The sequence below is a fragment of the Rhamphochromis sp. 'chilingali' genome (genome assembly GCF_963969265.1).
Source record: "Rhamphochromis sp. 'chilingali' genome assembly, chromosome: 15".
In the NCBI taxonomy this organism is placed as follows: domain Eukaryota; kingdom Metazoa; phylum Chordata; class Actinopteri; order Cichliformes; family Cichlidae; genus Rhamphochromis; species Rhamphochromis sp. 'chilingali'.
The window spans coordinates 10706157-10734155 of NC_137942.1; the positions used below are offsets into that span (position 1 = coordinate 10706157).

Sequence of the window (27999 nt, forward strand, 5' to 3'; positions counted from 1 at the left end):
TTTAAGACTACTTCTGCCTGAAATATTCACATAAAGTTTTAATTATATTTTCGTTGTTTTAACCCTTTAAATCCCAGTTTTATTACATGAACGCCCTGTTTTTTTAGCCCCAAAAAACAAAAAAACTAAATATTTTCAAAAAAAAACATTTGAAGTAATATTTGATTGTTATTATAATTAGGCCTTTAGATGGACTAAAGATTGGCACCAAGAGTCATTTCGATCGCCTTTTATTTTTTTTCCAGGAGCGCATTTCATAAAATGCACACTATCGACCACGCCCAAAAAGTGCAATAAAAATATTAAATATTAATTTTTTTTTTCACTTTAAATTGGTCAGTCTTTTAAAACTACTTCTCCCTGAAATATTCATATAAAGTTTTAATTATATTTTCGTTGTTTTAACCCTTTAAATTACAAAAAAACTAAAAAAAAAACTAAAAAACTAAATATTTTCCCAAAAAAACATTTGAAGTAATATTTGATTGTTATTATAATTAGGCCTTTAGATGGACTAAAGATTGGCACCAAGAGTCATTTCGATCGCCTTTTATTTTTTTTCCAGAACCAGAAAATGGTCTCCAGGCGGCAAATGCTGCTCGTCGAGGCCGAAATGAGTGCATTCTCCCGGGTTAACTCGCGACGATGATCGGGGCATGTTGCGTCGGACTCCTTTTTCCAGCGCACACTTCCGGTACCACGTGACAACAAATACGTCATTTCCTGTTGACTAAAAAAAAAAAATGCACCCTCTCATGGTCCTAGGGACCAAAAAATGGTCCGCCCGATCAGCGGGCGAAGCCGCTGCTGCACGCCGGAAAAGAGGCGTCATTTCCGGCAGGTCTGTCCAAGCAGCCCGCTGTTTTCCAGCAGAGGTCAAATGTGAAGCAAGGGCGCCACCCGGTGGACAAATAAAAAAATTACAACTCTAAGGCCTGTAGTCCAAAACGAAACCTAAGCTGGAGACCTGACGATCCCTTTGACCGTAATTTTTCTGGCGTGAAAAATAGCGTTTATAATGGAAGTCAATGGGCCCAAAACGGTCCCTAGGGTGATCAGTGTGAGTATTTTTGCTGCTCAGCCGTGTTAGGCTGATTTAAGAAAATCAGACTGGAATTTTAAATATTTTACAAAAACGAAGCCGTTTGGCAAGTTTGGCTATATTACACCCAACACAGTGAAAATGGCTTTCATGCGAACAAACAAAGGGACCCAAAAAGGGCCCAGTATGGCACAAGGGTTTAAAGGACTATCGCGTCAGCCACACAAGTTGCGTACAAACCTGACTATCCTGGCAGGTTGGGCAAAAATGCCCCTTCTGTCATTAACACGAATATAGTAACACTCATTACCATGCCACGCCACCTCACCTCACATCTCAACTCTCAAGTCTAACCCTTAAGTTTATATTACACTAAGTGTGCCACATAACAACAGATGGCAACAAAGAACCATATAGTTAGCTTTTAATAAAGTCTACTATATATACTAACAGCGCCAAAATCGCGCGTTTTACGCATGTGTCTCTCTCCGGAAACAGCTTGACACCTAAGATCAGCGAGAGGCAGCTGAAGGAGAACCGATACACGTTTTAGATATAAGGGCGAACCCCTCCTTTAAAAATCGTTGGTGAATGTGTTTGGATAAATGCAGGTGTGTGACCTTTGATAAAACCGATGGCTTAGCAGAGGCGCATTTATATTTGGCTTGTCTTATTGCAAACTATCCCATCGTACAAAACCGGAAATATGTGTGAAACAGTTCACATACACATCACACGTGCAGAAATATTATTTACTTATTATTTATTTTACTTGTTTCAGTTTTGTTCTGCTTTGTTTAATCACACTTTCAGCATTATTGAAGATACGAAATATGATCGGCTTTGCTAAATACTTAGGGTGAGAACTCAGTGTATCATTCCAGAACATCATTCCGTATTTTACCATCCCACGCTCGTTCTGATAATCCACTAAATGGACAAAAAGCGCTGGTTCTCATTGAATTCGAGTGTTTTTAGTGTCTTTGTCATATGTTTATAAAACCAAGCATCTAGCCATTCAGTTTGCCTCTACAAACATTTGTGAAACAATTGGTGGTACGACAGTTTGTGAGATTTCGTTCCTTCCACATATTCCTCGATTAGCTGTAAGTGTTAATACGGCAAAGTAAAAGTGTTTAGGAGTCACTTTGTGGCAGAGCAAGTAAAGTGCAGAGCAGAGTGGCCGAGTGCTGAGGCGCACAGTGCGTAAAAGTCATCAACCTTCTGGTGACTTGATAAATGCAGAGCTCCATATCTCCTCCTTTTTTATCATTAGCACAAAAACGAAATCAAACAGAGATAATGCGAGGCTTCAGATCTTATTAATCATATGAAATGGTGCATATGATGGTCACTGTAATGACATCCCATCATCTAAAATCAGTCTTTCCTTAATTGCATCTTCCATTGCTCTGTGATTTTCTTTCCACAACTGTACTTCTTTTTTATATTTTAATAGCAAGTTATTATTTTATTACAGCCCCCTTTTCCCACTGCTGTAATTGTTAAGATTCTGAGTAAATAATTCGAATTTTTTACTAAAGACAGTGGGATATTTGCAACTCTTTTGCAAACTCAATTAAAGCCAACACAGTTATCCATCTGTATTTTAATTCCTGACTTGTCCTATTTATCCTTATTACTGTACCCATAATTGATTTCATGTTACATCAGTCATCTGGATCAATTATAATTAAATAAGCAGTTACTTGTTTTTGGATGTTTGCAACAGTTAATCAAATCAAATCAAATCAAATCACTTTTATTGTCACATCACATGTGCAGGTACATTGGTACAGCACATGTGAGTGAAATTCTTGTGTGCGAGCTTCACAAGCAACAGAGTTGTGCAAAATACAATAATGTAAACAAGCAAAATACAAGAATGGCTACATCTGAAACTAATAAATATATGTACAATATATAATAGTATATGCATTTCTGGATGTGTATACTAAATACTTTTCTACGTGTGTGTGTGTGTGTGTGTGTGTGTGTGTGTGTGTGTGTGTGTGTGTGTGTGTGTGTGTGTGTGTGTGTGTGTACACATATTTTACAAATTAAATAGAGTAAACAATGAATAGAATATATAAAATAAATAAAATATACAGAGTGAGACATGTGCAAAACAGTGGCATTACTGTACAGTATGGAGTGCATAATGTTAAAGTTCCAGTAGTGAAGCTGAGGTGTTAAGAGCCAAATAAAGCCACATAATTAATTTTGTTTCTCTCTGGTGCTAGTAAGATCATAATTTTTTATTATTATGATCAGATTAGGTTTTTTCACATACTACTGTGAGCAAAGAATCATGACTGGACTTTCTGAAAGTGAGTTATTTTTCAAAGAAAATAACAAATGAGTAAGATCTTTTTTAATCGACTGATCCATGCTACTCGTCTCAAACATTGTTTATAACATCATTCTCATAGGTGTTTTCTACAGTCATTGGTGTGGACTAAAGGAATATCATAGAGTTATGCTTATGTTCTTAGAAACTGTGGCCTGTGCTTATATGGATGAAGGCTGCATAAAAGTTATGTTTCACTTCTAGGCCTGAAGAAGCCTTACAGACAGCAATTTGACTAGTTATGCTCTGTAGGGCCACTGAAATAGACCCACTGTAAGATGTTGCCCATTTTGATAAGTCTTCTGCTTAAGTAAGCATCTTAAAGATATTTTCATGAACCTGTTTCATCACAGCGTAGCTGTGCTTTAGCCAATTTCTGCCTTTACAGGGAGTGCAGAATTATTAGGCAAGTTGTATTTTTGAGGAATAATTTTATTATTGAACAACAACCATGTTCACAATGAACCCAAAAAACTCATTAATATCAAAGCTGAATGTTTTTGGAAGTAGTTTTTAGTTTGTTTTCAGTTTTAGCTATTTTAGGGGGATATCTGTGTGTGCAGGTGACTATTACTGTGCATAATTATTAGGCAACTTAACAAAAAACAAATATACAGTGGGGCAAAAAAGTATTTAGTCAGCCACCGATTGTGCAAGTTCCCCCACCTAAAATGATGACAGAGGTCAGTAATTTGCACCAGAGGTACACTTCAACTGTGAGAGACAGAATGTGAAAAAAAAAAAAAAATCCATGAATCCACATGGTAGGATTTGTAAAGAATTTATTCTTAAATCAGGGTGGAAAATAAGTATTTGGTCAATAACAAAAATACAACTCAATACTTTGTAACATAACCTTTGTTGGCAATAACAGAGGTCAAACGTTTACTATAGGTCTTTACCAGGTTTGCACACACAGTAGCTGGTATTTTGACCCATTCCTCCATGCAGATCTTCTCGAGAGCAGTGATGTTTTGGGGCTGTCGCCGAGCAACACGGACTTTCAACTCCCGCCACAGATTTTCTATGGGGTTGAGGTCTGGAGACTGGCTAGGCCACTCCAGGACTTTCAAATGCTTCTTACGGAGCCACTCCTTTGTTGCCCGGGCGGTGTGTTTTGGATCATTGTCATGTTGGAAGACACAGCCTCGTCTCATCTTCAAAGTTCTCACTGATGGAAGGAGGTTTTGGCTCAAAATCTCACGATACATGGCCCCATTCATTCTGTCCTTAACACGGATCAGTCGTCCTGTCCCCTTGGCAGAAAAACAGCCCCATAGCATGATGTTTCCACCCCCATGCTTCACAGTAGGTATGGTGTTCTTGGGATGCAACTCAGTATTCTTCTTCCTCCAAACACGACGAGTTGAGTTTATACCAAAAAGTTCTACTTTGGTTTCATCTGACCACATGACATTCTCCCAATCCTCTGCTGTATCATCCATGTGCTCTCTGGCAAACTTCAGACGGGCCTGGACATACACTGGCTTCAGCAGCGGAACACGTCTGGCACTGCGGGATTGGATTCCCTGCCGTTGTAGTGTGTTACTGATGGTGACCTTTGTTACTTTGGTCCCAGCTCTCCGCAGGTCATTCACCAGGTCCCCCCGTGTGGTTCTGGGATCTTTGCTCACCGTTCTCATGATCATTTTGACCCCACGGGATGAGATCTTGCGTGGAGCCCCAGATCGAGGGAGATTATCAGTGGTCTTGTATGTCTTCCATTTTCTGATGATTGCTCCCACAGTTGATTTTTTCACACCAAGCTGCTTGCCTATTGTAGATTCACTCTTCCCAGTCTGGTGCAGGTCTACAATACTTTTCCTGGTGTCCTTCGAAAGCTCTTTGGTCTTGGCCATGGCGGAGTTTGGAGTCTGACTGTTTGAGGCTGTGGACAGGTGTCTTTTATACAGATGATGAGTTCAAACAGGTGCCATTCATACAGGTAACGAGTGGGGGACAGAAAAGCTTCTTACAGAAGACGTTACAGGTCTGTGAGAGCCAGAGATTTTCCTTGTTTGAGGTGACCAAATACTTATTTTCCACCCTGATTTACGAATAAATTCTTTACAAATCCTACCATGTGGATTCATGGATTTTTTTTTCACATTCGGTCTCTCACAGTTGAAGTGTACCTCTGGTGCAAATTACTGACCTCTGTCATCATTTTAAGTGGGGGAACTTGCATAATCGGTGGCTGACTAAATACTTTTTTGCCCCACTGTATACCCATTTCAATTATTTATTTTTACCAGTGAAACCAATATAACATCTCCACATTCACAAATATACATTTCTGACATTCAAAAACAAAACAAAAACAAATGAGCGACCAATATAGCCACCTTTCTTTGCAAGGACACTCAAAAGCCTGCCATCCATGGATTCTGTCAGTGTTTTGATCTGTTCACCATCAACATTGCGTGCAGTAGCAACCACAGCCTCCCAGACACTGTTCAGAGAGGTGTACTGTTTTCCCTCCTTGTAAATCTCACATTTGATGATGGACCACAGGTTCTCAATGGGTTCAGATCAGGTGAACAAGGAGGCCATGTCATTAGTTTTTCTTCTTTTATACCCTTTCTTGCCAGCCACGCTGTGGAGTACTTGGACACGTGTGATGGAGCATTGTTCTGCATGAAAATCATGTTTTTCTTGAAGGATGCAGACTTCTTCCTGTACCACTGCTTGAAGAAGGTGTCTTCCAGAAACTGGCAGTAGGACTGGGAGTTGAGCTTGACTCCATCCTCAACCCGAAAAGGCCCCACAAGCTCATCTTTGATGATACCAGCCCAAACCAGTACTCCACCTCCACCTTGCTGGCGTCTGAGTCGGACTGGAGCTCTCTGCCCTTTACCAATCCAGCCACGGGCCCATCCATCTGGCCCATCAAGACTCACTCTCATTTCATCAGTCCATAAAACCTTAGAAAAATCAGTCTTGAGATATTTCTTGGCCCAGTCTTGACGTTTCAGCTTGTGTGTCTTGTTCAGTGGTGGTCGTCTTTCAGCCTTTCTTACCTTGGCCATGTCTCTGAGTATTGCACACCTTGTGCTTTTGGCCACTCCAGTGATGTTGCAGCTCTGAAATATGGCCAAACTGGTGGCAAGTGGCATCTTGGCAGCTGCACGCTTGACTTTTCTCAGTTCATGGGCAGTTATTTTGTGCCTTGGTTTTTCCACACGCTTCTTGCGACCCTGTTGACTATTTTGAATGAAACGCTTGATTGTTCGATGATCACGCTTCAGAAGCTTTGCAATTTTGAGACTGCTGCATCCCTCTGCAAGATATCTCACTATTTTTGACTTTTCTGAGCCTGTCAAGTCCTTCTTTTGACCCATTTTGCCAAAGGAAAGGACGTTGCCTAATAATTATGCACACCTGATATAGGGTGTTGATGTCATTAGACCACACCCCTTCTCATTACAGAGATGCACATCACCTAATATGCTTAATTGGTAGTAGGCTTTCGAGCCTATACAGCTTGGAGTAAGACAACATGCATGAAGAGGACGATGTGGACAAAATACTCATTTGCCTAATAATTCTGCACTCCCTGTATACCTTAAAGCAAAAATAAGAGCCTGTTTTGAGATCCCTTTACTCAATCCCTTGAATATGCACGGGCACAATGTAACATCAAAGTTTGGATGATTCAGATCTTGAATTTTGGGGCCCTTTAAAGGCCCAAAATTTAAATATAGAATCTGCAGCTCATTAGCCCATATTGAGCTATACTGTCACAGAGAATGTTTAGCATTACTGTACACAAGTCAGAATGAACTGTTGAGTATACTGCCATATTATTAATGTTATGTACACTTGATGTTGGACTATACCAAGAAGAATACCAAGATACTAAAAATACATCCCAGTACTGAATGCAAATTATCATATTTTTAGACTATCAGAAAGTCTTTCTTTATATAGCTTTTTTTTCAGAGCACTCATAACTTCATCAAAACCACGTAGGATTTTCAGAGCTGAAAAACACAATTAAACTGTATTTTTTAAAAAAGGCCAAGAAAACAAAAGAGACCAGCCCCAGTTGTTTGCGTTAGGACTCCCTCTAGTGGAACCTGTGGGGTTCTATATGCAAACTGTTTTTACCTTGTTTTTACATGACTGAGTGGAACTTACAAGACAACAAAACATGTGGTCCACATTTATTTATTATTTTCCAAAATGCACAAATTAGAAGAAGAGACACACAATCTAGCATTTTCATAAAACCATCATAAAACATTAACTACAGAGCTGTGTGATTACATAACGCAGGCGTGAGCTTAAAAACTCCAAATGTATAAAAGATAGATACTTAAAAAAATTGAAATTTATAAAAAATTTGCTTAAAAGTGAATATGAAAATTGGTAAAACATCTTTAAAAAGTAATAGAAATTTTGACATCAATAGCCTATGCACTTTAGTTCAAGGAGTTCGATTTCAGGCATAATTATTACCAGTTTACACTGACATATATTATTTTAATATTCCTATCTTACATGGCACGCCCTTTTAAGACCAAAATCACTTACTTTCTGGTTCCCTGACAAATCTCACTGGCTTCACCAGCGCTCTCTCAACAAAGTCTTGTTAAATTTTATGAGCACACATCACAAACACAGATACCCTCTAATCAACCATCCGAAAAACCTTCACATATAAAAATACAAAGACCATAGTACCGCAGCCATCAGAGAACAATGGTAACCTCTCTCCTCTTTAACACCACCTGTGTTAACATTATTACCACAATAAGCAGCTTTAAAAAGAGGTGATGTGAAACAGACATCTTTGGGTTTGATTTGGGGAATGTGATAAACACATAAAACTGGTTAAAAAGGTGTAAAGTTAACCAACACCTGGGAAATAAAACCACGAGGTCCTGAATTAAGTCAGAATGATTAAAAAAAATCAATATCAAAAATACTCTCAAGTAAATAAATCTTGTGTATAAATATCAACAGACTATTGGAGTGTTATATTTTGTAGCACCAATGAGCTAGTTGATGCAAGGACACTTACCCACGAGAGGGGTGGCTTCAGTTATTCCAAATGACTGTGATGGTCACACAAAACGATGCTACTGTGAAACACCTATGGTACAATGAAAACACACTGCTCTATGAGCCAACTTATATAAAACTGATATGGAATTACAGAACGAGTGCATAAATATTGAACGTATAGTGAAATGCGGTGAACAGTTTGGATTTGTAAAAACAGTGCTGACAACTGGATTGTTGCAAAACTAGAACGAAATCCATTCAATGTTCAGTTTCACACTTTTCCAACCACCACTGGGATTAAAGTAAGACCACTGTGTACGATAAGCAATGAGTAACAATGGTGCGAGCTCTCACGTAATTATCTGCACATAATTAAATTATTCAGGGTGAAAACAAACACACAAACAAACTTGATGTTTCCTTTAAGTACATAGATGAATAAACATCTGTGGATTGGCTGTGTAGCTGAGCAGTAGGCGTGTGGTTTACTTTAGTTCACCAGCAGGAGGAGAGGAGCCCAAGAGCGGAGACTTGGGGGAAACCTGGACAAGTAAAAAAAAAAAAGTAACCAAATTATAGTTTAGAATTTTTTATCAAATTCATCATGGTTAATCCATCCATCCATCAGGGTACCCAAGGTAAGCCAGCGGAAAGATGTAGTCTCCCCAGTGTGTCCTAGGTTTGCCCCGGGGCTTTTCCCCATGCCCCAAATACTTTGGAAGGAGTAGCAACTCTACTCTGAGCCCCTCCTGGATGACCAAGCTCATTTTACCTCTAAGAGATAACCCACCACCCTTCATAGGAAACTCATTTCTACTGCTTGCATCTATGTTCTCCTTTTTTCAGTCACTTCCCACAGCTCAAATTGTTTCACCAGATCAGTGCACATTGTTGCCACTACAGCAATAACCCATTTATCACTCTCTCTGAACCCATGAACCTAACACTGGGAAGAAATGAACATTTTGTGAAGTTAAAATAACAGCTACTGCCAATCCAAGAAAAATCTCAGGTTTAGATCCTTTTACTGTTTAAGTGCATCATATTTCCCCTGTATTTTCTCTTCCAGGAGTGGTTTCTGTTCATGTAAAGCACCTCTTGATCACTACATTTACATGCAAATTAATATTACATTACCATTTTAAATACAAAATATATTATATTTGAGTATGTGTCGTTGAAACCACACATCCTGTTTGTATATTAAGAATTAATCCCACTGAAGCATGTTCTTGTTAAGATATGGAATTACTCATATGTTAGGGGCATTCTTTAGACACTGTACTGTCTCCTGGGCCTTCTGTTCACTAGGTGACTCTGCTTTGTTTTGATCATGCTGTGCTTTGTCCTGAAAGAGCTGACTGAGAGTAATTACCTGGATGAGCAACACAGGGCCAGGTGTGCTCAGGCTATGACTAACTGGTTGAGCTACAGCTTGGTCCTTGGGTTCCCTTCTTTTGCTTTCAACATACATTACCAGTCATCCAAACATACACATTTACATTACATGTAATCACACATTCCTGATAGTTAATTACAGTTTTCCAAAAATTCCCTTTGTTAGTGCTTGTTGTAGTTTATTAGCCAGGTTGTGAAATAAAATGCATAAAGCACATCTGGAATTTGTCCATCACTTGGGGGTTTATATACTAGTTTATGACACACCTTGCCTGTTTACGGTCAACTTTGTGTTATATACAAACTAATAGCCAGCTGAGAGGCTGGGATAGCGATTCATACCTGAAAGACGAGTGCAGATGGTTGGTAGGATAGAGAAACATGAGCAGACTCATGTCTGCATGTTTCAGCAATGTGCTGTCACTTATGGAAACTTAAAAAAATAAACTTAAAAGAATGAGTGAAGTTTAGGTTTTGTTGGGGAGCAGGTAGAAGTCAAATTATATGACAAAGTTATGCATCTCTCGTTCTGTTTAGCCAAAGAGCTGCACAAACATACACCATAAAGCCCACATTAGGTGAGAATGTGTACTTATTCTAAGGCAGTGACTTGTTTGACAGCTGCAAGCTTGTGGGTAATTGGTTTCTGGCTTAAACAGATTTGCTTGTTTGCTATTTTTGCTCAACCCAAAGCCAACTTTAATTTCTGTAGGTATGCAGTAAACCATATGCAACTCTTGCATATCAACACGTGTTTGAAAACACGCAAACATTGCAACACTGCCCAGATGTGGGAAGGAGGCTTATTTTAAAGAAACTGGTTGGAGGAATAATTGACAGAGGTTGTATTTTGCATGGCTCAATATGTGACAAAATCCAGTTTGGATGGGTTGCATGCAAACAAGAATATTACATAATTATCCGTGTGCTATTAGCCATAGAAAGTGGCAATCACTTCCATGACACATTTCTTGGATTGTTGAATGTTGGTGTGAAAGGGCTACTTTGTGTCTTAGCAGCATATTTAGATACTCACAGGGGATGGAGGCTTTGCAAAGTTGAGGTGAGCGTACAGAAGCACAGCGATGTCATTCTGACTGGCTTCAAGGGCAATGGACAGAGCAGTGCTGCCATCCTGTTTAATACAATGAGAAAATGTTGGTGAGACGCTGGTTTTGGGAAGGAGTTCGCATAACCACAGACCGAACTGGAATTCTTACATTATCGGTGAGAGTGGCATCACATCCTGGCACTGATAGCAGCTGACGCACAATGTCCACATGACCATGTTCACAGGCACACATGAGTGCAGTGGAGCCGTCGTCATCGCGGATGTTAACTTGTGCCCCGCAGGACAGCAGCGCTCGCACCATGTCCCCTCTACCATGACTGACTGCCAGCATCAGCGCTGTCTGTCCAGCCTACAAAACACACATTGGTTAAAATTACTGTTACCCTAATTTTTTAACCAAACTGTGGACACATTGAGACTGCATTTGTGTACATGGTGCAGCAGATACATTTTGAGCAGAATTCTTAAAATCACTTGTAAGAAGACGGTCTAGTTTCTAGAGCAATTGCAATGTGATTGCTAACAGGAATCAAACCAGATGAGCGAATGAGACTGGCTGTTTTTTCTACATTGGCTTCATAGAAATTCACAACTTTTATCCCCTGTTGTCATATCCCACATTGCTCCAAACTTAATTAGTTAGAGCGGCTTTTACTGAATGACTGTAAGGAAAGCAACAAAGACTATAATCACTGGTCTCATGCATGTCACTGGCTTTTGCTACCTGCACTATGCCCAAGGTGGTAAATTGTATATCCACACAAAATCACAAGGTATTCAGATTTTTCTGGAATATTTGCCAAAATGTCACAAAAAAAGTTTCAGACAAATAAAGACTGAAAATTCTAAATAACTGGGTAAAACTGGTGCATGAAATATTTTCCAGAAATTTGTCAGTTTTATAAAAAATGTCCCTGTTAATGGATGTATTCCTCTGAAAGCCAAATGATAATCAGATGCTTACAGTGTTAAAGGTGGAATAAACAGAAAAATACATGGAAGTAAAAAAAAAAGAAGTAGAAATATCAGCTCATTGTCTTGAGAAATTGGATTAAAATAAAATATGTCCTTCACATGCTAAATGCCTCCCAGGGTTAGTATCGTGCACCACATTTTCCTTGACAAAGAAATATTTCAATAAAACGCACATTTAGTTTGTTGGGATCTGGTTACCACTTCTTGTTTGGGTAACAACCAGTGGGAGGCTATGAAAGTTTTACAGTTTTGTACTTTTCTAACTGTCCACACAGTGTCGCTGTTGTGACAACTTTTGTGAAGCACTTGGCCATGGGTCAGCTGTCTACAAAGTTTTTACTCTTGTACTTTTTGTAATGATTACAGTTTTTGAAACATAAGACATTTTATGCAGTCCTAGTCCTGCACTAATGCATGACAATGGGGGATTTTTGTGTGTGTGTGGAGACGCAGTAAAAACTAATGAGCAGTAGAGGGCGCACCTGGCTGGCCTTGGCATTGACATCCCCTGTGCGCAGCAGCTGCAGGACAGTTTGAAGGTCACTGTCGGAGTGGAAGGCAGCCAGAGCCGTCAGCATGATGGCTGTGTAGCCCGCCTTGTTCTGCTTGTCAGCGTTACACAAGCCTGTCAGGTAAAGAGGCCAATCAATTTGACAGGTGATATAACAGCAGCACAACAAAGTAAAAGGGATCGTTACCATTAATAATTTAATATGACTTATTTCTTAAATTGTAGAGATTATCATAATAAAAAATAACCATAAGACTTTACATTGACTCTTCAGTCTTATGAGATTTTACTTCGCTTAATATCAAAATTTTCTCCAGCGCCTCTGTTGTTTTCTCATAAAAGCACAGAACTCACCAGTGTCCAGCAGAAGTTTCACCACGGGGAAGTTGGAGTGGGAGACAGTGTAGTGAAGGGCTGTATTCCCGTTGCCGTCAGCCATATTTATGACAAACTCCAGCAGCTGAGGGGAGATTGAGGCGAAAGTGTCCATGTAGGCCTTGACAACAGCTGTGTCGGCCGTTTTGTGGCAGGACACACGTAGCCACTCTTGCAGCACTGTGGTGTAAGCTGCCCTCTGAGATCAGACACAATGAGGACTGTTAAGGCAAATAAACATTTGACAGATGGCTGGAGAAATGCAAGAGCAACGACGACATCAAAAATGTGAAACCAAACCTCAGGAGAAGCCTTGAGTTAATGTGTTGTTTGATCTTTCATTACTTGCAAAAATTATGAAACCAAAGTTAAGAATTTTCTTATTTTAACTTAGTCTTATTCCAGACATGGGGTGCAACAATCCAGTGTAGTCTTAGTGCCGTTCCCAAGCCAGGATAAATGGGAAGGGCATCCGGCATAAACTCTTTCCTGAATCAAACATGCAGATAATCAAATATCTTAAGCTATGCTTTAGTAAATATTTAGAGTTGGCAAACTAAAGTAAAATATATTCTAAATTAAATTATTGAGTGTGCACAGTTTGTGGGTAGCTGTGCCTCCTTGTTTGAGGTTGGTCTATGTCATTTATTTTAAAAGTGAACCTTCTGAATTTCCTAGAAAGAAGTAACGACAGAAGAAATGTGAAGAAATGTGGAGAAATGTGAATTAGACTCAACACGTACTGCTCCTTGTTGGCTGAAGGCATTAGGTTCCCCCAGGGCTTTCTGCAGGGCATGCAGAGCTAACATCAGGCTGTCAGTCAGCTCCAGTCTGTGGCAGATAAGGAGACAACATCACTCTCAGATGTTCATAGATCCTTTAATCCTCACAGACAGACTCTGTGTACACTTACCTGACTTGTTTTGAAGGCGCTGTCGCAGTCTCATTTGAAATACGTTCATCTGCTGGTTTGCACTCTGACTGGACGCTGTACCGCTGCTGGGCGTTATCACTGATTTTAGTGAGGCCAGGTGATGAAGAACAGGTAAGTGAAGCCTTCTGCTCAGGAGTGGATTCAGTGCTAACTGGTGTGGAGGTGACCTGTTTGTGCTTTTCTGATGATTGTTTGACAGTCTCAGAATCATTTGATGAACATGGAGGAGGTATGGCGTGGTCTGATGCTGGTGGCTGTGAGGCACATTTTTGCACCACAGTGTCTGTCGCTGGTGACTGAGGTGCTTTGTTTGATGGCATTGTGTCTACAGCTGCAGACTGGCTGGGACTTGAGTCTGGAATGGCAGCTGGTAGTTTGACAGCATTTTGCTGAGGTACACTGGTGCTTTCTTCTTGCTTGGAATCCTTGTTGTGTATTGTCTGCTGGTGCTGGACTGTAGACTCTGGAAGTTTTTCTCTGGCTTCATGATATTCACTAGAGTCACTCCCCTCATCTGAGCTCTCACTGCTGCTATCTTCTGAGGATGTGGACTCGTAGCTGTAAGACACGAACAATTTTCACTCTGCTCAAACAGCTCAGAGTCTTTGCAGGTGACACAGGGAGTACATTTCTGCTTCTTCTTTTACCTTTTTACTTAACCTTATGCTGACAACATTCCCTTGACACGGTACTCAGTGGATGAAAATAGCCGACTGCTGCTATGCAATAACTAACACTTACCCTCCATTGACTCCAATAAACTGTAGGTTTTTCTTCGTAGAGGGCGAGCCTGGTTCACCTTCTGCTTTCCGCTTCATAATTGATCTCAGAGACAATTGGGGAGATGAAGCTAGAAAAGATACCAGCAATTATTCATACAGTGGGAGCATGATGTGGTCAGAAGACACTAGTTTAAAAATCACATACCTGTCTTAGGTAAGCCTTCTTGTGATTGGATAGAATCATTTGCTTCTTCCTTATTATGCACAATCTGATCATCAGATGCAACAGCAATGGCAGGATTAGCTACAGGTACTGAGGTGGACAACCTGCTCTTCAAGACATCGCGTACCTGCTTAGAGCTGACTGCAATCGGCAACTCAACTGGAGCATCTGAGGGAGAGAGACAGACAACATTTCAAAGCTAACTAATCAGTCTTTTTGTGCAGTAATGCAATAAATAATTGTTATTGCAAAGATACAGTCTGATGCAGTACAATCCAGCAGTAATGCAGCATTCCAAACCCCTCCAGTTAAAATTTAAATATATTAAATATAGAAGTATTTGCGACTTTTCAGCTTTCAGTAAAAACATATATTTGAGGGTGACAGACTCAGTTTCTCAGACAATGATTAAGTCTAGCCTTAGACCAACCCCCGCCCGACACACACACACTTTTTTTTAAGAACAGATCCTTGGTGATTTTTTTCCTTTCAGTTTAGGACTAAGCATAATTCATATCTGGGAAACCTTTTGCACAGGTTTCACAAAATGCTCTTGCATTGGACTGCATCAGACTCTCCAGTTTAAGCTCATAAAGTCTCAGTAACAGACCTTCAATTCGCCCTCTCTGGTGGTCTTCCACGCCTCCAGCAGCTGGCTGAATGGGGGGGGAGCTGCAGGTCTCTGCTCGGAGCAGTGTTCCCACCTCTACCACAGTAGGCTGCTCCAGTGTGTACACCTGAATTCCTACAGTTCTCTGGTCCCTCTGGTGTCGTTGCTGTGTGAAGCTGACTAGTGTATGCAGGCTGCAGCCTTGAGGCTCCTGCCAGCCCAGGCTCGTTGCTATGACTGGATGCTCTGCCTGAGGGCCCTTCTGGACTCCTGCCACCTGCTGCTGTGCAGCCTGTAGTTCCTGCATTGTCCTCTGTAGTTGACCCTCAAGCTGACCCACTTGATTTTTGAGGACTTCTGTCTCAGGCAGCAGTCCCAGATCCTTCTCTTGAACCCAGACCCCCACATGACGACTTCCTCTTGAGTCCTCTGGTCCCACGCCAATGGTGCGCACTTCCCGCTTTGCATCTGGTCGCACTCCACTCACAATCACTGTGTCCTCAATCTCACACCCTGAGTCTTGCTTGGACCCATCAGGTGTGGTGGGGGACAGTGACCCTGCTGGCTTATTGTTGTTGCTCCCCTTTCCAGTGCTCATGTCTTCTTCAGGGATGTCAATATAGAGCTCCCCTCTGGGACGACCTCGGTTGAACCCCAGAGTGTGGCCCAGGAACTTCTGGCTCTTCAGCTGGACACTGAGCTGCCGTTTCTCCTCCTGCAGCACTGAGATTTTAACTTGGAGCACAGGGATTGTTTTCACCTGTTCTTCTAGCTCCCTTATCTTTCTCAGGGCTGCAGCCATCTGCTCCCTGACATGTTGCAAGTGAGCTGGGGTTGGAGTTACTGGGGTGGACAGGCCAGAGCTCATGGGAGTGAAAGATCCACCTCCACCCTGTGACCGGTTGAAGCTGTGTGCGCTGCTGATGGAGGTGTTAGAGCCAACTACACTGCTGTGCATGCTGCCAAGATTGGAGAATCTCCGTCCCTCTTTCTCTTCTTCCAGCTTCCTGCGAGCATCCAACAGAGTCTTCTCCACCCGGGCAGTGCTGAAGCTGGGCCTTTGTGATGTATGGTAGCCTGGGGCACAGTAGGAGTAAGAGGAATGCCGGCTGTCCATGCTGGCATTGGAGCAGAGAGACTCTGTGGAGGTCCACCAGGAGCCAGCGTAGCCATAGCCACGGGGCAAAGAGCCATAGCGTGGCCGGCGTTGGACAGGCACCTTCTTGATAGTGTTCCCCTTCTCTATGTCGTTAACATATTTGAGGAAGTCTAGGTCCAGACGGTAGCCATAGGGGGTCTCCACTGAGTAGGGTGCCTCCTGTTCTTTGGCGTGCAGGGAAGGGGGGGCAGGTGGGTTGAGTTTCCCTGCAGGGGAAGGAAATAAACTTTAAACAAACGGAAATCTGCATCTAATCTTGGGTTCAGACTTCAGAAAAAAGCATCAGCTACTCCACAGTTATAAATGTACTCAGAATTCATCACCAAATTAGGCACAAAGTGGATTGTTGGAGTTCATTATGACACAATCTTACAGTTAAAATACATGCCAGTTGTGTGATAGTTTAAATCCTAACAAAAGCATTAACCTATCATCATTTTTATGTTGATCATTATAAGGAATTAAAAATAGAGGGCGCACCTGGGAAGCCGGGGTCCATATGCAGCACCTGTGCCATAATGCGCCTGTGGCTGCTTTTCAGACAGTCACACAAACACCTCACCTGTAGGGAGACAAAAGTGTTGAAATTAAACATACTGTACACTAAGCATTTCTATAAATAACAAAGGATTCAAGATTTCAAGAGCTTTACAACAATATACACAGTATACAGAGTACTGCAATGCTGTTTCACCCCAAGCCCCCCATGGTGCATCTATAAGTATATAAAAGATATATCTCCAAGAGATATAAAACTAGGAATTACAAATAAATAATATGCTAAATTTGGGTAAAATTAAGGGATAAAAAGGTACTAATTGCTAACTATACAATACTATAATAATAACTATTCAATACAAACTGTACCATAAACAAAGACAGAACAGAGACAATACGAAGTGGATTGTGCAGTAGGTGTTGAATACCAGGTTCAAGTTACGGTCAGGATATTGTAGACAAGACAGGACATGTGAGACATGTGCAAGATGCAAAATATGCAAATACAGTATAATTTAGATGTGTGTTCAGTAACTATGTGATTAAGTGTGCAAATAAGCATATTGCTCCCAGGTCCAGTTTGTAGTGGATTTGTGGAAGTTTTTGTTGTTTTGAGTCTTTTGGTGAGTATTTTAAGGTGTTTGTAAAAGTGGCTTTTCTTGCATTAATTATAAAGATGCAATCAATGCAGTAATACACAACTGTCTACATCCAACTAAAACCTAACAGAATCAGTATTCAAATATCTTAATATCTTAAGTTAACTGTAAAGTCTGCATGACATAGTGTGTCCAGAAATAATTACCGCTTTTGACTGCATTGCTCTCTCTGTATAATGGTCAGAAATAGCATTAGCCTTTCTACCCGCCTGCCTCCATTCCTTATTTTATCCTTCCATTTTTTTGAGCATATTGGGCCACTGTCAGTTGTATATTTGTTTCTGTTCATAGCATTCAGAGAAGAGAAGTTACAGGGGGAAAGTTTCCTGGCAGCTAATTCTAGGACAGAGATTTGCCAGTTACAGCCTTATTAGGAATCATCTGTGCGCACTTACTTCGCCTCTCACATTAGGATTTACAGACACTCTCTCTTCTTTCTCTCCTGCACTTCTTCCATCTCTGGCTTCTTCTCTATTTGTCCTTTCTTCTGCTCCCGTTTTACCCCTCTAAGCATCAGCTGATGATCAGAAGGTTTCAGCTAGTCCCTTTCTTTTCCTCTGCACACTTAGATGCTTTTTAATTCAGCCAAAACACACAGTGAATTGCTGAGAACTTGCATTTTACCAAAGGTAACATATGGATTTTGACTCTTTATAAACAAAAGACTAAGCCTTTCCCTCCACAGAGAGCAACACACTGCCAGCAAAAATGTAGAAACCCTAATGCCATGCCTCTGAGTTGGTGTGTGCTTGGAAAAGATTAACTTTCTAGGTCATCACTTTGTGGGAACTGTGGAAATCTTTAAGCCGTCCACAGCATTAGTCAGTTGAACATCTTTATATACTATGGCTTTGATAAGATAGGAACAGAAGTCTGCGCTGCAAACCACTTTGTTTTCAAGTGCAAACTATATTTGCCTCAGTCTAAAGCTGTTTTTTGTTTTTTCTCTTCCTCTCTCGCTCTCGCTCTCTCTCTCCATCTATCTTGTGACCCTAGCCCGTGCTTGCTCGTTTGTGAAAAGTAGGACACTTGGAAACACTGACTAAATTGACATGGTATTTTTGAAGCGCTTTAGTCAGTTTAATTTCTCGATGTGATTCTGCTTATCTGTACCCTTTCATCACCCTCTCATTCCAAGATTGCCACACACTATTGGGCCGTGAAATACAGACTGCATGCAAACCCAAACCCATTTTAAGATTGGCACCATGGTGGTAAGGAAGAATCACACTGGTTAATCTAATTTAAAATGAAGCCAACTATCCTTCAGCTTACACATGAGGACTTTATGCCCCAGATATAAAATTTTAACTTGCATATGAGAAAGTGGAGAAAAAAAGACAAATCTTGACTAATATTGCAGAGCCTTTAAAAAAGATGAAGAATTTGGCTGCCTGCCTTCAGCCTACAGTTTAAGTGTCTGTTTATCTCCATTGAAAGTGTCAGACTGATGGTGTACAGTGTCTGGTGTACAGTGCGGTCTGGGAATGACTACATATGTGAGAAAGTGAGAGTAGGACATAGAGGCGTGGTTGCAAAAAAACAGACTGTGTGAGAGAATATGCGTACAGGGTGGAGGGCAGCACTGACAGGGGACAGCCGATGAGATATAATTAGAGTATGTAGTTTTGCAACCTAACATGCCTGCCAAGCAGACTGGTTGATGTCGTCTACTCGACTTCCCTTCAAATTCCACTTTATTTTTATAATTTTGCTCTGAAGAAGCAAACAAGCATAGAGAGACAGAACAGAAAAAAATCAGGTTACTACGGGTAAATCATTAAAATGCACACAATCAATAGCTGACTACATGGTGATGGTTATTTGTACGATTAGTCCCAGAGGGAAAAAGAAAAAAAAAAAAAAGGAAGGGTCAACCCAGACACCTGCTGATGAACACCTAATAAAAAACGTAGATGAATATCCAATAGTCCATCAACTTTATCCAGTTCATGGATGAGGCCAGAGGGCCTGATCCATTCAGCATACATCTGACGTGCAAATATAAAAATCCTGTATGAGCAATGCCTAATTTCCAAAACTATAGGTACCATGGAAAAAAAAACTCCCAGACACAGGAGAGTAGTTTTCCCTGTGTAAAACTACCATTCATAAATAACAGCCAATTTAATGAGCAGAGATGATAAGTTTTTCCTTTCGGATATTTCTTTTATGATAGCAAGGAAGCACTCCCCTGTAAGTGGTTCTTGTCCAGACACTTCTTTGTTATTGCCTTTTTACTGGCACTAAGCAATACTTCATGGCTATATTTGCCTCAAATGTACAAGTCATTTGGTCGATTACCTAAATATATGATATCGAGAGTATAGTCAAGCTCAAAACCTATTATGAGTTTAATTTATGTTACTGTCTTTGCTCAGTAAGATTTTTTTGCTGGACAATTAGAAAACATGTGATAATGATCAGCCATTGTAATATCACATTGTATCCAGCAGTGTCCAGATTCCAGATCTGCCCCTTTGTTGATGTTTTCTTTTTGGGGTTATAAAAAAATGAATTATTAAATAAAGGTGCTGTCATTTTATTTTATTTATATAACCTATCTTCACCTGTTAGTGTTGTATTTGTTCCTTGATTTGACCTTGATGTATAAGGCGGAATTTTTTCCCAAGACACTGCATATATGAACAAATTCTGGGTAACATCAATAAAAAAATATTTATGATGACCTCATGTAAATTGCAGGTTTCACTAAGAAGTTGAAAACTTTTGAGATCTGTATTGGCTGAAATAACAGATATGATGTAATGCCTTTCCAGGTCCAGTCTCTAAACTTCAAGTCCGAATTATACTCGTTTAAAATCTTCACTATATTCCAAAAATCTTAAGAACAGTTATTCCTCTTACATTAATTAAACAATATATTTAACAATACTTCTGTCAGATCACTTAATTTATTTAGGTACTTGTTTATCTCACCTACCACAGATTGTAGGATGACACTCAACTGGCTTAATTCTTAACCTTTCCATTTTTGCACCATACCCACTGTTGCACCAGCAGAATGAATACTGTAACTGTGTTGCTCTACAATAGTCCTTCAACCATGGCAGGAACATTCCACCTTTTTCTTTTCCTAGCTGTAGTATTTTAAATTTTACTCTAGACTTATTACCCTGCCCTATCCTACAGGTATTCACTTCCATTTATTAATCTGTTTTATTAATATCTCTGCTGGTACGGACTGAAAGAGGAATAGCAGAAGAAATCAAATCAAATTTTCACAATTTCTACTTTATTATACAAATTAAGGGAGCACATCGTTCACGGTCTACTTTTATTTCTTTTAGCATAAAACAATAATTTAAATTTGATGTTGTTTAGATTCTCTTGTATAGTGATACCTAGGTATATATAATACTATTTTTTTCTGCTGAGTTTATAAAATTAGCGTTGATAAAATATAGCTTTATAAACACATATTTTGGGTCTAGTGTATGTTTAATTTGCATCACGAATAAAAACTTGTTTTATCCCTGTAAGTAAATTTGCTGTTATTCCAATGTGTTTTCTAATTACTTGAGCAAGAAGCTCTATAAATAATGCAAAGTGCAAAATGTAAAGTGGGGCTTAAGGGACACCCTTGACGGCATACTCGTTTCAAACTAATTACCCTGAACAAATTCCAAAATTCTGAAATCTTCTTATTTAAACTGATTATTTTCCACTATCAGGCTCCTACAACAACAGCAGAGTGTTTCATATGTGCTAATGTGTGTGCACGTATTCCACTGAGTGTGTGAGTATGGCTGGGGTGGAGTGGCTGACCTTCCTCTCCGTCTCTCTGGTTTAAACAGAGTTCCTTTGAGATGACATCTGAACAGAAACCAGCATTTGCCCTTCCCCAGCACAACTCTCCCCAGCCAGCCTCCATCTAGGACACATGGTTTGCCCCCATTACTCCCCCCTACCTCCTTCATAGAGCTGCATACCATGCTAGAGGAAGCTAGCATGGTCTGGTCTCTCCCCTCTATTCCCTGCTATTAAGATTAAGACAACCCCTGGGGGGGTAAGATGCAGGTCATCCAGCACAAATTACGCGTCTGTGGTATGTCCTGTAGGATGTCACGAGAGTAACTGCATAATGCTGTAGCTTAATTGACTACTCGTACTCACCACTGAAAAAGATTTTTTCCTCTATGTGCATGAAAGTTTCGGGTTTACTCCTTTCTATGCAGACCAAACTCCAGCATGGTATTAAAAGGGTTAAAACTCGGTTTGAGTTACAGTGTGGATAAACATTCCCTCAGAAGACTGAGACCACCGTGATGAGTAATTTTAAAATGCCAAGCTTCATTTCAAGGTCTGTTCTCCCTAGTTTATCAAACTCATTGCTTCCATTCATTGAGTCACCTTATTATTATTGCCATTACAAAGGATTAAACCTCAGTACTACTAAGTCAAAAATACCGCCGCTCTTTCCACCACCCAGAGACGATCTTTATGGAGTTTTCCATTGCACTGCTGACTCTCAGCCTTTGGTGATTGCGATTTTGCTCAAGCTTGGGAATGGTTTGTGAATTAGGAAAAGAGGGATTTATTTTCTACTTCATACCAGCTGCTTGCGCTGCGAGGATGGGATCTCTCCTCCCCAGGCCCCTTGCCTCTCCCTTCCTTTTCTTGCTCTCTTACAGTCAGCACCTGCGGGAAATAAGAATAGAGGAAATTTGAACTTTGGCTGCCACTGCCTTTGACTGTATCAGTTAGTAGTCCAGAAAAATGACAATAACTGGGATATATGCAGGAATAGTTTTCAGGGGACATCAGTAAAATCATGGAAAGGGTGTGCAGCTCTGCTGACACAGAGATAAACAGAGATTCATAACAGGTGGGCATGACGTGAGGGTAAACACAGGTTGCAAAGCAGGAAACAAACATTTCAAAACAGAACACACATCCAGTGTGTCAGTGTTTTTGACTCACACACCGGATGTGAACAACATACACCCATAAGATGCAAATCACACACTGATTGTTGCACAATATAAGTGAAGCCTGAGCCATGTGCAAGTTCTCCTCTCACAGCTTTCTAGAAATAATTTCCCCCACCCCATTCCAGTTCAAGGCTCTCTAATCAATTCAAGGCTGGGAGCGGGAGCCTCCCTGCCATGTGATTGGGCAATGTGTCAGTTTTCTAACTCTCCCAAATCCAGTGGCACTCACAAACACCCCCACCCTCTGGATTAGTGGGAACCTGTCTGTATCACCTAAGGCTAGACTGATTTCATGAGCCTTATGATGCATTTCCTTCAACACAGTCTTAACTGCTGTGTGAGTGTCAACCAGACATGCTGCATGACAGCGTCTGCTGCCGATTCTCCTACTTTGGCTCCAGCAGCACAGAGTCAGGCTGCTGTGAAAGTGCGGTCGACATTTTGTCTGGAGTTCTCAGAGCCTAAAAAACACCGACGAGTGACCTTTGCGTCATATCATAACAAGGCTTGCCGTTGTTCTGTCCATTGTTTCATTGTGTTGCCATGCCAATACCACTGAGGGTATTGGTGGGAGAGAAACATCTTTTAGACTAGAACTACAGCCAAATCACAAAGAGCCATTCATTCAGGCCCTAGTTCCACAGCTGGTTCTAATAGAAATCAAGGAGGGGCATCTCTGAGAAAAAGAGAGGGAGCGGTAGACAGAGTATGGACGAGTGTGTGGTAAGGAAATTTGCCTCAAAACAAACAAACAGTTGGTGAAGACCTGTTATGGACCCACACACTGACAGAAAGTGGAAACACAAGATGCAGGACTTGCACTGAGTGACTGATATCTAAATCTAAACAGGCTCCAAAGTTAACAAAACTAGATGTATGTGTTGATGACTGTGAATAATACCAAAGTAAAAACATATTATGAATACATTTCCACCTTAGTTATGGGACCTCATTTATCAAATCCAAAAGCTACTCGCAAACAATGAGATCAAAGACAGCGGCGCATGTCGGGCTGTTATAACTGTGCGTTTGGCGGAGATGGCAAATACCAAACATTACAGAGGAGACAAGCTGAACTCCCATGGACTCCCACAGAACACAGATGAAAACACACATACCCCCTAAACACACCAACACTGTCTGAAGCCTGATGACTCCCATAAATCAACAAACACAGTTGAAGATATTACTTTGATTTATTCAAGTAAGGGCAAAGAAGATATGAAAGCCCAGTGATTTAGCTGCTTTTAATTCATCTGAAAAGTTTTAGCTCCCAAAGAAAAGCTCTCAGAACGGCAGTTTACGTGCTGCTGTCATCATACCAGGCTAATTGTCTGTTTCAAAACGGAGACCATATTTGAGGTCTGACGAAGAAAGGGTTACAGGAAAGGGAGCTTCATCTTTCTATTCCCCAAGGACGCAAAAACAACTCAGTCACTTCCTCCCAGCCCAGGAGAAAGAGTAACAAGGAGAAAGAGAGCATAAATGAAAAAAGGGGGGGTAGCAGCGGTAGGAGAGGGAGAAAGGAGTACAGTGAGAGAGGGAGGGTGGGACAGAAAAGAGGGGAAATTCGAGGAAAGACAGGCAAACTGTAAAAGGAGGGGGAAGAAAGTTTTAGATGGAAACTTCTGAAATGAGAAGAACATGCCTGTTCTCAGATTTGGACTCCACCAGAATGAATCACGCTGACACCAGAATGAGTGCTGCTACTAACGCAGGACAAACATCTACAGATCAGACAGAGGGGCCGCAGAGCGCTCCTCACAATGAGTAAATAACGATTCAAGAGGACCTCTCCTCATAATCCCACATGGCTCCACCTAGAAGATTACCATCATTTGTACATTCCTCTCCTAAAATAGAGAGAAAAAAGAGAGAATCCCTAAGACAAGTAGCACTTTGTTGCACTAAATAAAGCTTATTGTTGTTCAGAGTTGTTTTTTTTCAGGGTAACAGGCCACAGACCTCAAAAAAGATGTGCTGAAGGCTTTTAAATGTCACATAAAGATGCTGCTGTATCTACTGAGACTTCTTTGTCTTCCTCCTCATTCTGCAGCACAGATGGCTTCATTCAGCCAACTAGCCCTGGATGAATAATAAATCAGAAAGATTAAAACAAATGTTTCCCAAAGAGCTGAAGAATAATAAATGCAGAAGCAGCAATAGCCATTTTTCACCCAGCGTAATGTGGCTGAAGAGCATATGTCACCGCATGACAGAAAGGGCCTTCACCAAATGCGAGGTCAGATGATCTCATATCAGCATGCTCATACAGTGTGTACTCATGCTGCTGGTGGGACATGTGGTTTTTGACTAATGTAGCCATTAAATTCGGGACAGTGAAATCATAACCCAATGGGATGTCACCTCCAGGACTTCTTGCCCTTGAGGAAAAAGCCCTGTTTTTCACATTAAGGAGTGGTGATGAGAAGGAGCAGACGGCGTGGAGCTGGAGCAGTCTGGTGCTAAAGAGACTATGGCCAAAAGGAGAGGCCGGCCAGCTCACATTACTCCTGGAACAGGAGCAGAGTAAACACCCGCCTCTCCGCTATTGGTCATTGTGCTGACCTCCAACAGGAAACTGAGCAAGGGTGGGGCTGAGCGACAAGGAGCGGCACGGGGGGGGGAAAAAGCCATTTGGGAGAAAATTCCTGAGCAGTTGTGGAGGTGGGGATTAAGACGGATGCTGAGCAGAGACGCAGAGAGTTGCTCTGTTTTAGAGAAACTGAGGTGGTCTGGAGAGGAGGAAACCCAGACAGCAGTGATTGAGAGATGGTGGAGAGCCAGTCACAGCAGTTTGAGGGTTAAAAGATCAGGTCAGCGTGTGTGAACAGATGGTACAACAGAACGCAGGAAGTCATATCAGTCCGGTTTCCATGCTAAGTTAAGCAGTTCCTTCTCGAGAATCTTATCAATTACTTCCTGATTTGGTGAAGTTGTTGATGCAACGGTTGTACAGACACAAATAAAACAAAACAGACAAGGGGAAAAATAATAATCCAATGCACTTTACACATGTTGCTTACTGGACAGCACAGTCCATCTGGCTTCTCTGGGTGATTAATAAAATAAAGGAGATCAGTCAGCTTATTCAGCAGGATAACAAATTACTGTCCCTATTAGAGAAAAAGCCAGCTTTTCACCATATGTTCACTACACTGCTCTCCCTAATCGACAGAGTTAAGTAGGAGTATTAACTCACTGTCTTGACCACAGCAGTCTCATGCTGGGCTGTATATTTATCCAACTCTAGTGCAAAACTTCCTGTTTAATATTCATGTTGTTATGGTGCATATTCACAGTGTGCTTTTTAGAAAGGAAGAATAACACACTAAAAACAAACTGCATGCATAAATGAATAAGGTCCATTAATATTATTATAGAGCCCTGTGCCATAAACCATCATTATTTCACATGACTTTATGAACATGATATACTGTCTTAATATAACAGGTGATTAAAAATGCAGTAAAACTTCTCTGAAAGGCTCATCTGTGGTTAAAAAAAAATCCAAGAAAGTGATAAACAGTCTCACACAGGTTCAGGGTGTAATTTCATTAGCCTTGCTAAACAATTTAAACGCCCAGCGTGTGGCCCAGTGTGCAAATGGGTTTATGGGCCCTGCATTCCTCCACTGCACCCCCGGATCCAAACACTGTAATGAAACAATCACATTCCAGCTCAGAAAAAAAAGAATCTGCTTAAGGAGACTCCAGCTGCTGACAAACCTGGACACAGATCCATAAAATGCAGTCTGGGGGACTCCCTTAGAGTGGGTTTTCTCTTTTACTGCACTTATACTCAACATATCTCAAATTAACAAGCAAATATTTAGTTAGCAGTCCTCTTAGCTGAAACTAAACCACATTATTGTCTTAATAAATCCTACAATCACGAGGGCTCTGATTTTGCCTTAAACCACTGTAACAAAAGCTAATTTATCCCTAAGGTCTGTCCTTAATGCTCTTTAACTATATTATAATATATGGGTTCTATATGACGCACCAACACCTTTTCCATGTAATAACATGACAGATGGGACAGAGACCACGTGAGCACCATGCAGCTGCTGGTAGGTGATTTAATACAGCCAGCAACCCATTACACAACAGCAGGACAGTGGTGTATTGTATGATGTAGTGTAACAGGCTGATGACTGCACTCCCACATCCTGCCAAGTTCTGCTTGCCCACCATGAAAACAACATCTGACTGAGCTAGAAGTTTCTCAGTAAAATGACTGCATTCATAAACAAATAATATAGTAATGCAAAAATTAACAGGGAGATTCTAGTTTATTTGAGAAAGAACTCAGGTTAGAGATGTCTTTCAAGAAAGAAAAAGAAAAAGAAAGAGCAAAAGGTATATATTTGATCCACTTGCCCTGTTAATATATAACCCCCCTTCTTATCACTGACCACTGGCCAGCTACAGCTGGCGAGACCAGCAAATATTGAGGGCAAAAAGCAGCGCTGAAGAACATCTGGAAGTCATGAAAACTTGCAGCGTGCGTGGGACCCACCCTCTCCCATGAGCCCTTACAGTTTTTAAATGAGATTTTCGTTTTTAATTAAATTATAAACTGACTGGATTGTTGCAACATTTTCTGAATTAAGCACGAGATTAAAAAAAAGTTTCAAAGCCAAGTGCAAACACACCCAAAATGCCTTTCTTTCTTTTTTGTTTTTTTGCTATTTTGGAAATGATGTCGCGTTTAGTTGCATACTGCGAGATTTAAGAGCCTAAAAGTTGAGCTTTCCAGGCACCCCCCCCCCCCCCCCCCCCACCCCCCGCCCTCCACAAGCCCACCAAGACAATAATAGAGCCCTATGTAATGAATTAAAGCCGCTGTATGGAAAATGCAAAGCTTATAAACAGAAATGTTAAGAAAGCTAGGGTTGTGAGGCCAGAGTTAGTGTGACAGACGCACTCTCAGTCCCCATATGATGTAAATTATTGATAAATATTGATAAATCTGGTTAATCCCGCGCGGTGAGCCTCCAGTGATGCTGTGAACAAAAAAGAGGACGCACCGGAGAACCAATCGCGAGAGTCAAACATTCCTGCAACCGCAGATAAATACTAATATGAAATTATAAAAGCTAATTAGTCAGAAACATTTAACAGAAATACACAACCAGCCATAAGCTACGCTGGGTGTTGGTTTTTGAGGATAAAGGACCCGTTACTTCAGAGAAGGAGCACCGGAGGGGAGAATGGGCAGGACCGACGCTTCACAAAAGAAGTCCCACTGAAAGCTCCTCGTCTGAAGCCATTTACAAAACACGCTGACAAAGACAGACCGAGCTGGTTTTCGCACAGAGGAAAGTCAACTTATTGTCTGCTCTTACCTGCCCTGCGCAAATCCTTTCTGTCGCCTCGGCCCAGGAGGAGCGCTCACTGACAGAGAGACAAAAACACCGCAGCCAAGATGCTCCGAGCCCCCTCCCGCTTCTCTTAAAGGGCACGCGGCCACGAGGCCAGGCGGTGGGCTCGCGCACTGCACG

At 41.1% G+C, this 27999-nt stretch overlaps 1 protein-coding gene across 2 annotated transcripts; it reads right to left on the reverse strand.

Annotated features, from left to right (window-relative positions):
• Positions 1 to 7546: 7546 nt before the first annotated feature.
• On the reverse strand, positions 7547 to 27996 carry kank2 (KN motif and ankyrin repeat domains 2). Of its 2 annotated transcripts, XM_080905342.1 has the most exons (14): positions 24459 to 24573; positions 24142 to 24346; positions 22115 to 22200; positions 16862 to 16943; positions 15223 to 16587; positions 14595 to 14780; positions 14409 to 14517; positions 13647 to 14225; positions 13477 to 13564; positions 12713 to 12932; positions 12330 to 12472; positions 11021 to 11221; positions 10837 to 10935; positions 7547 to 8944 (listed from the first exon to the last, which is right to left on the reverse strand). In XM_080905342.1, exons 4-14 carry the CDS (start codon positions 16896 to 16898, stop codon positions 8888 to 8890), a joined length of 3084 nt encoding a protein of 1027 aa, XP_080761468.1. In that variant the 5' UTR covers positions 16899 to 16943; positions 22115 to 22200; positions 24142 to 24346; positions 24459 to 24573; the 3' UTR covers positions 7547 to 8887. The 2 variants fall into 2 exon arrangements, with proteins under 2 accessions (XP_080761468.1, XP_080761467.1); XM_080905341.1 differs by lacking the exons at positions 24142 to 24346; positions 24459 to 24573 and adding an exon at positions 27844 to 27996.
• Positions 27997 to 27999: the final 3 nt, after the last annotated feature.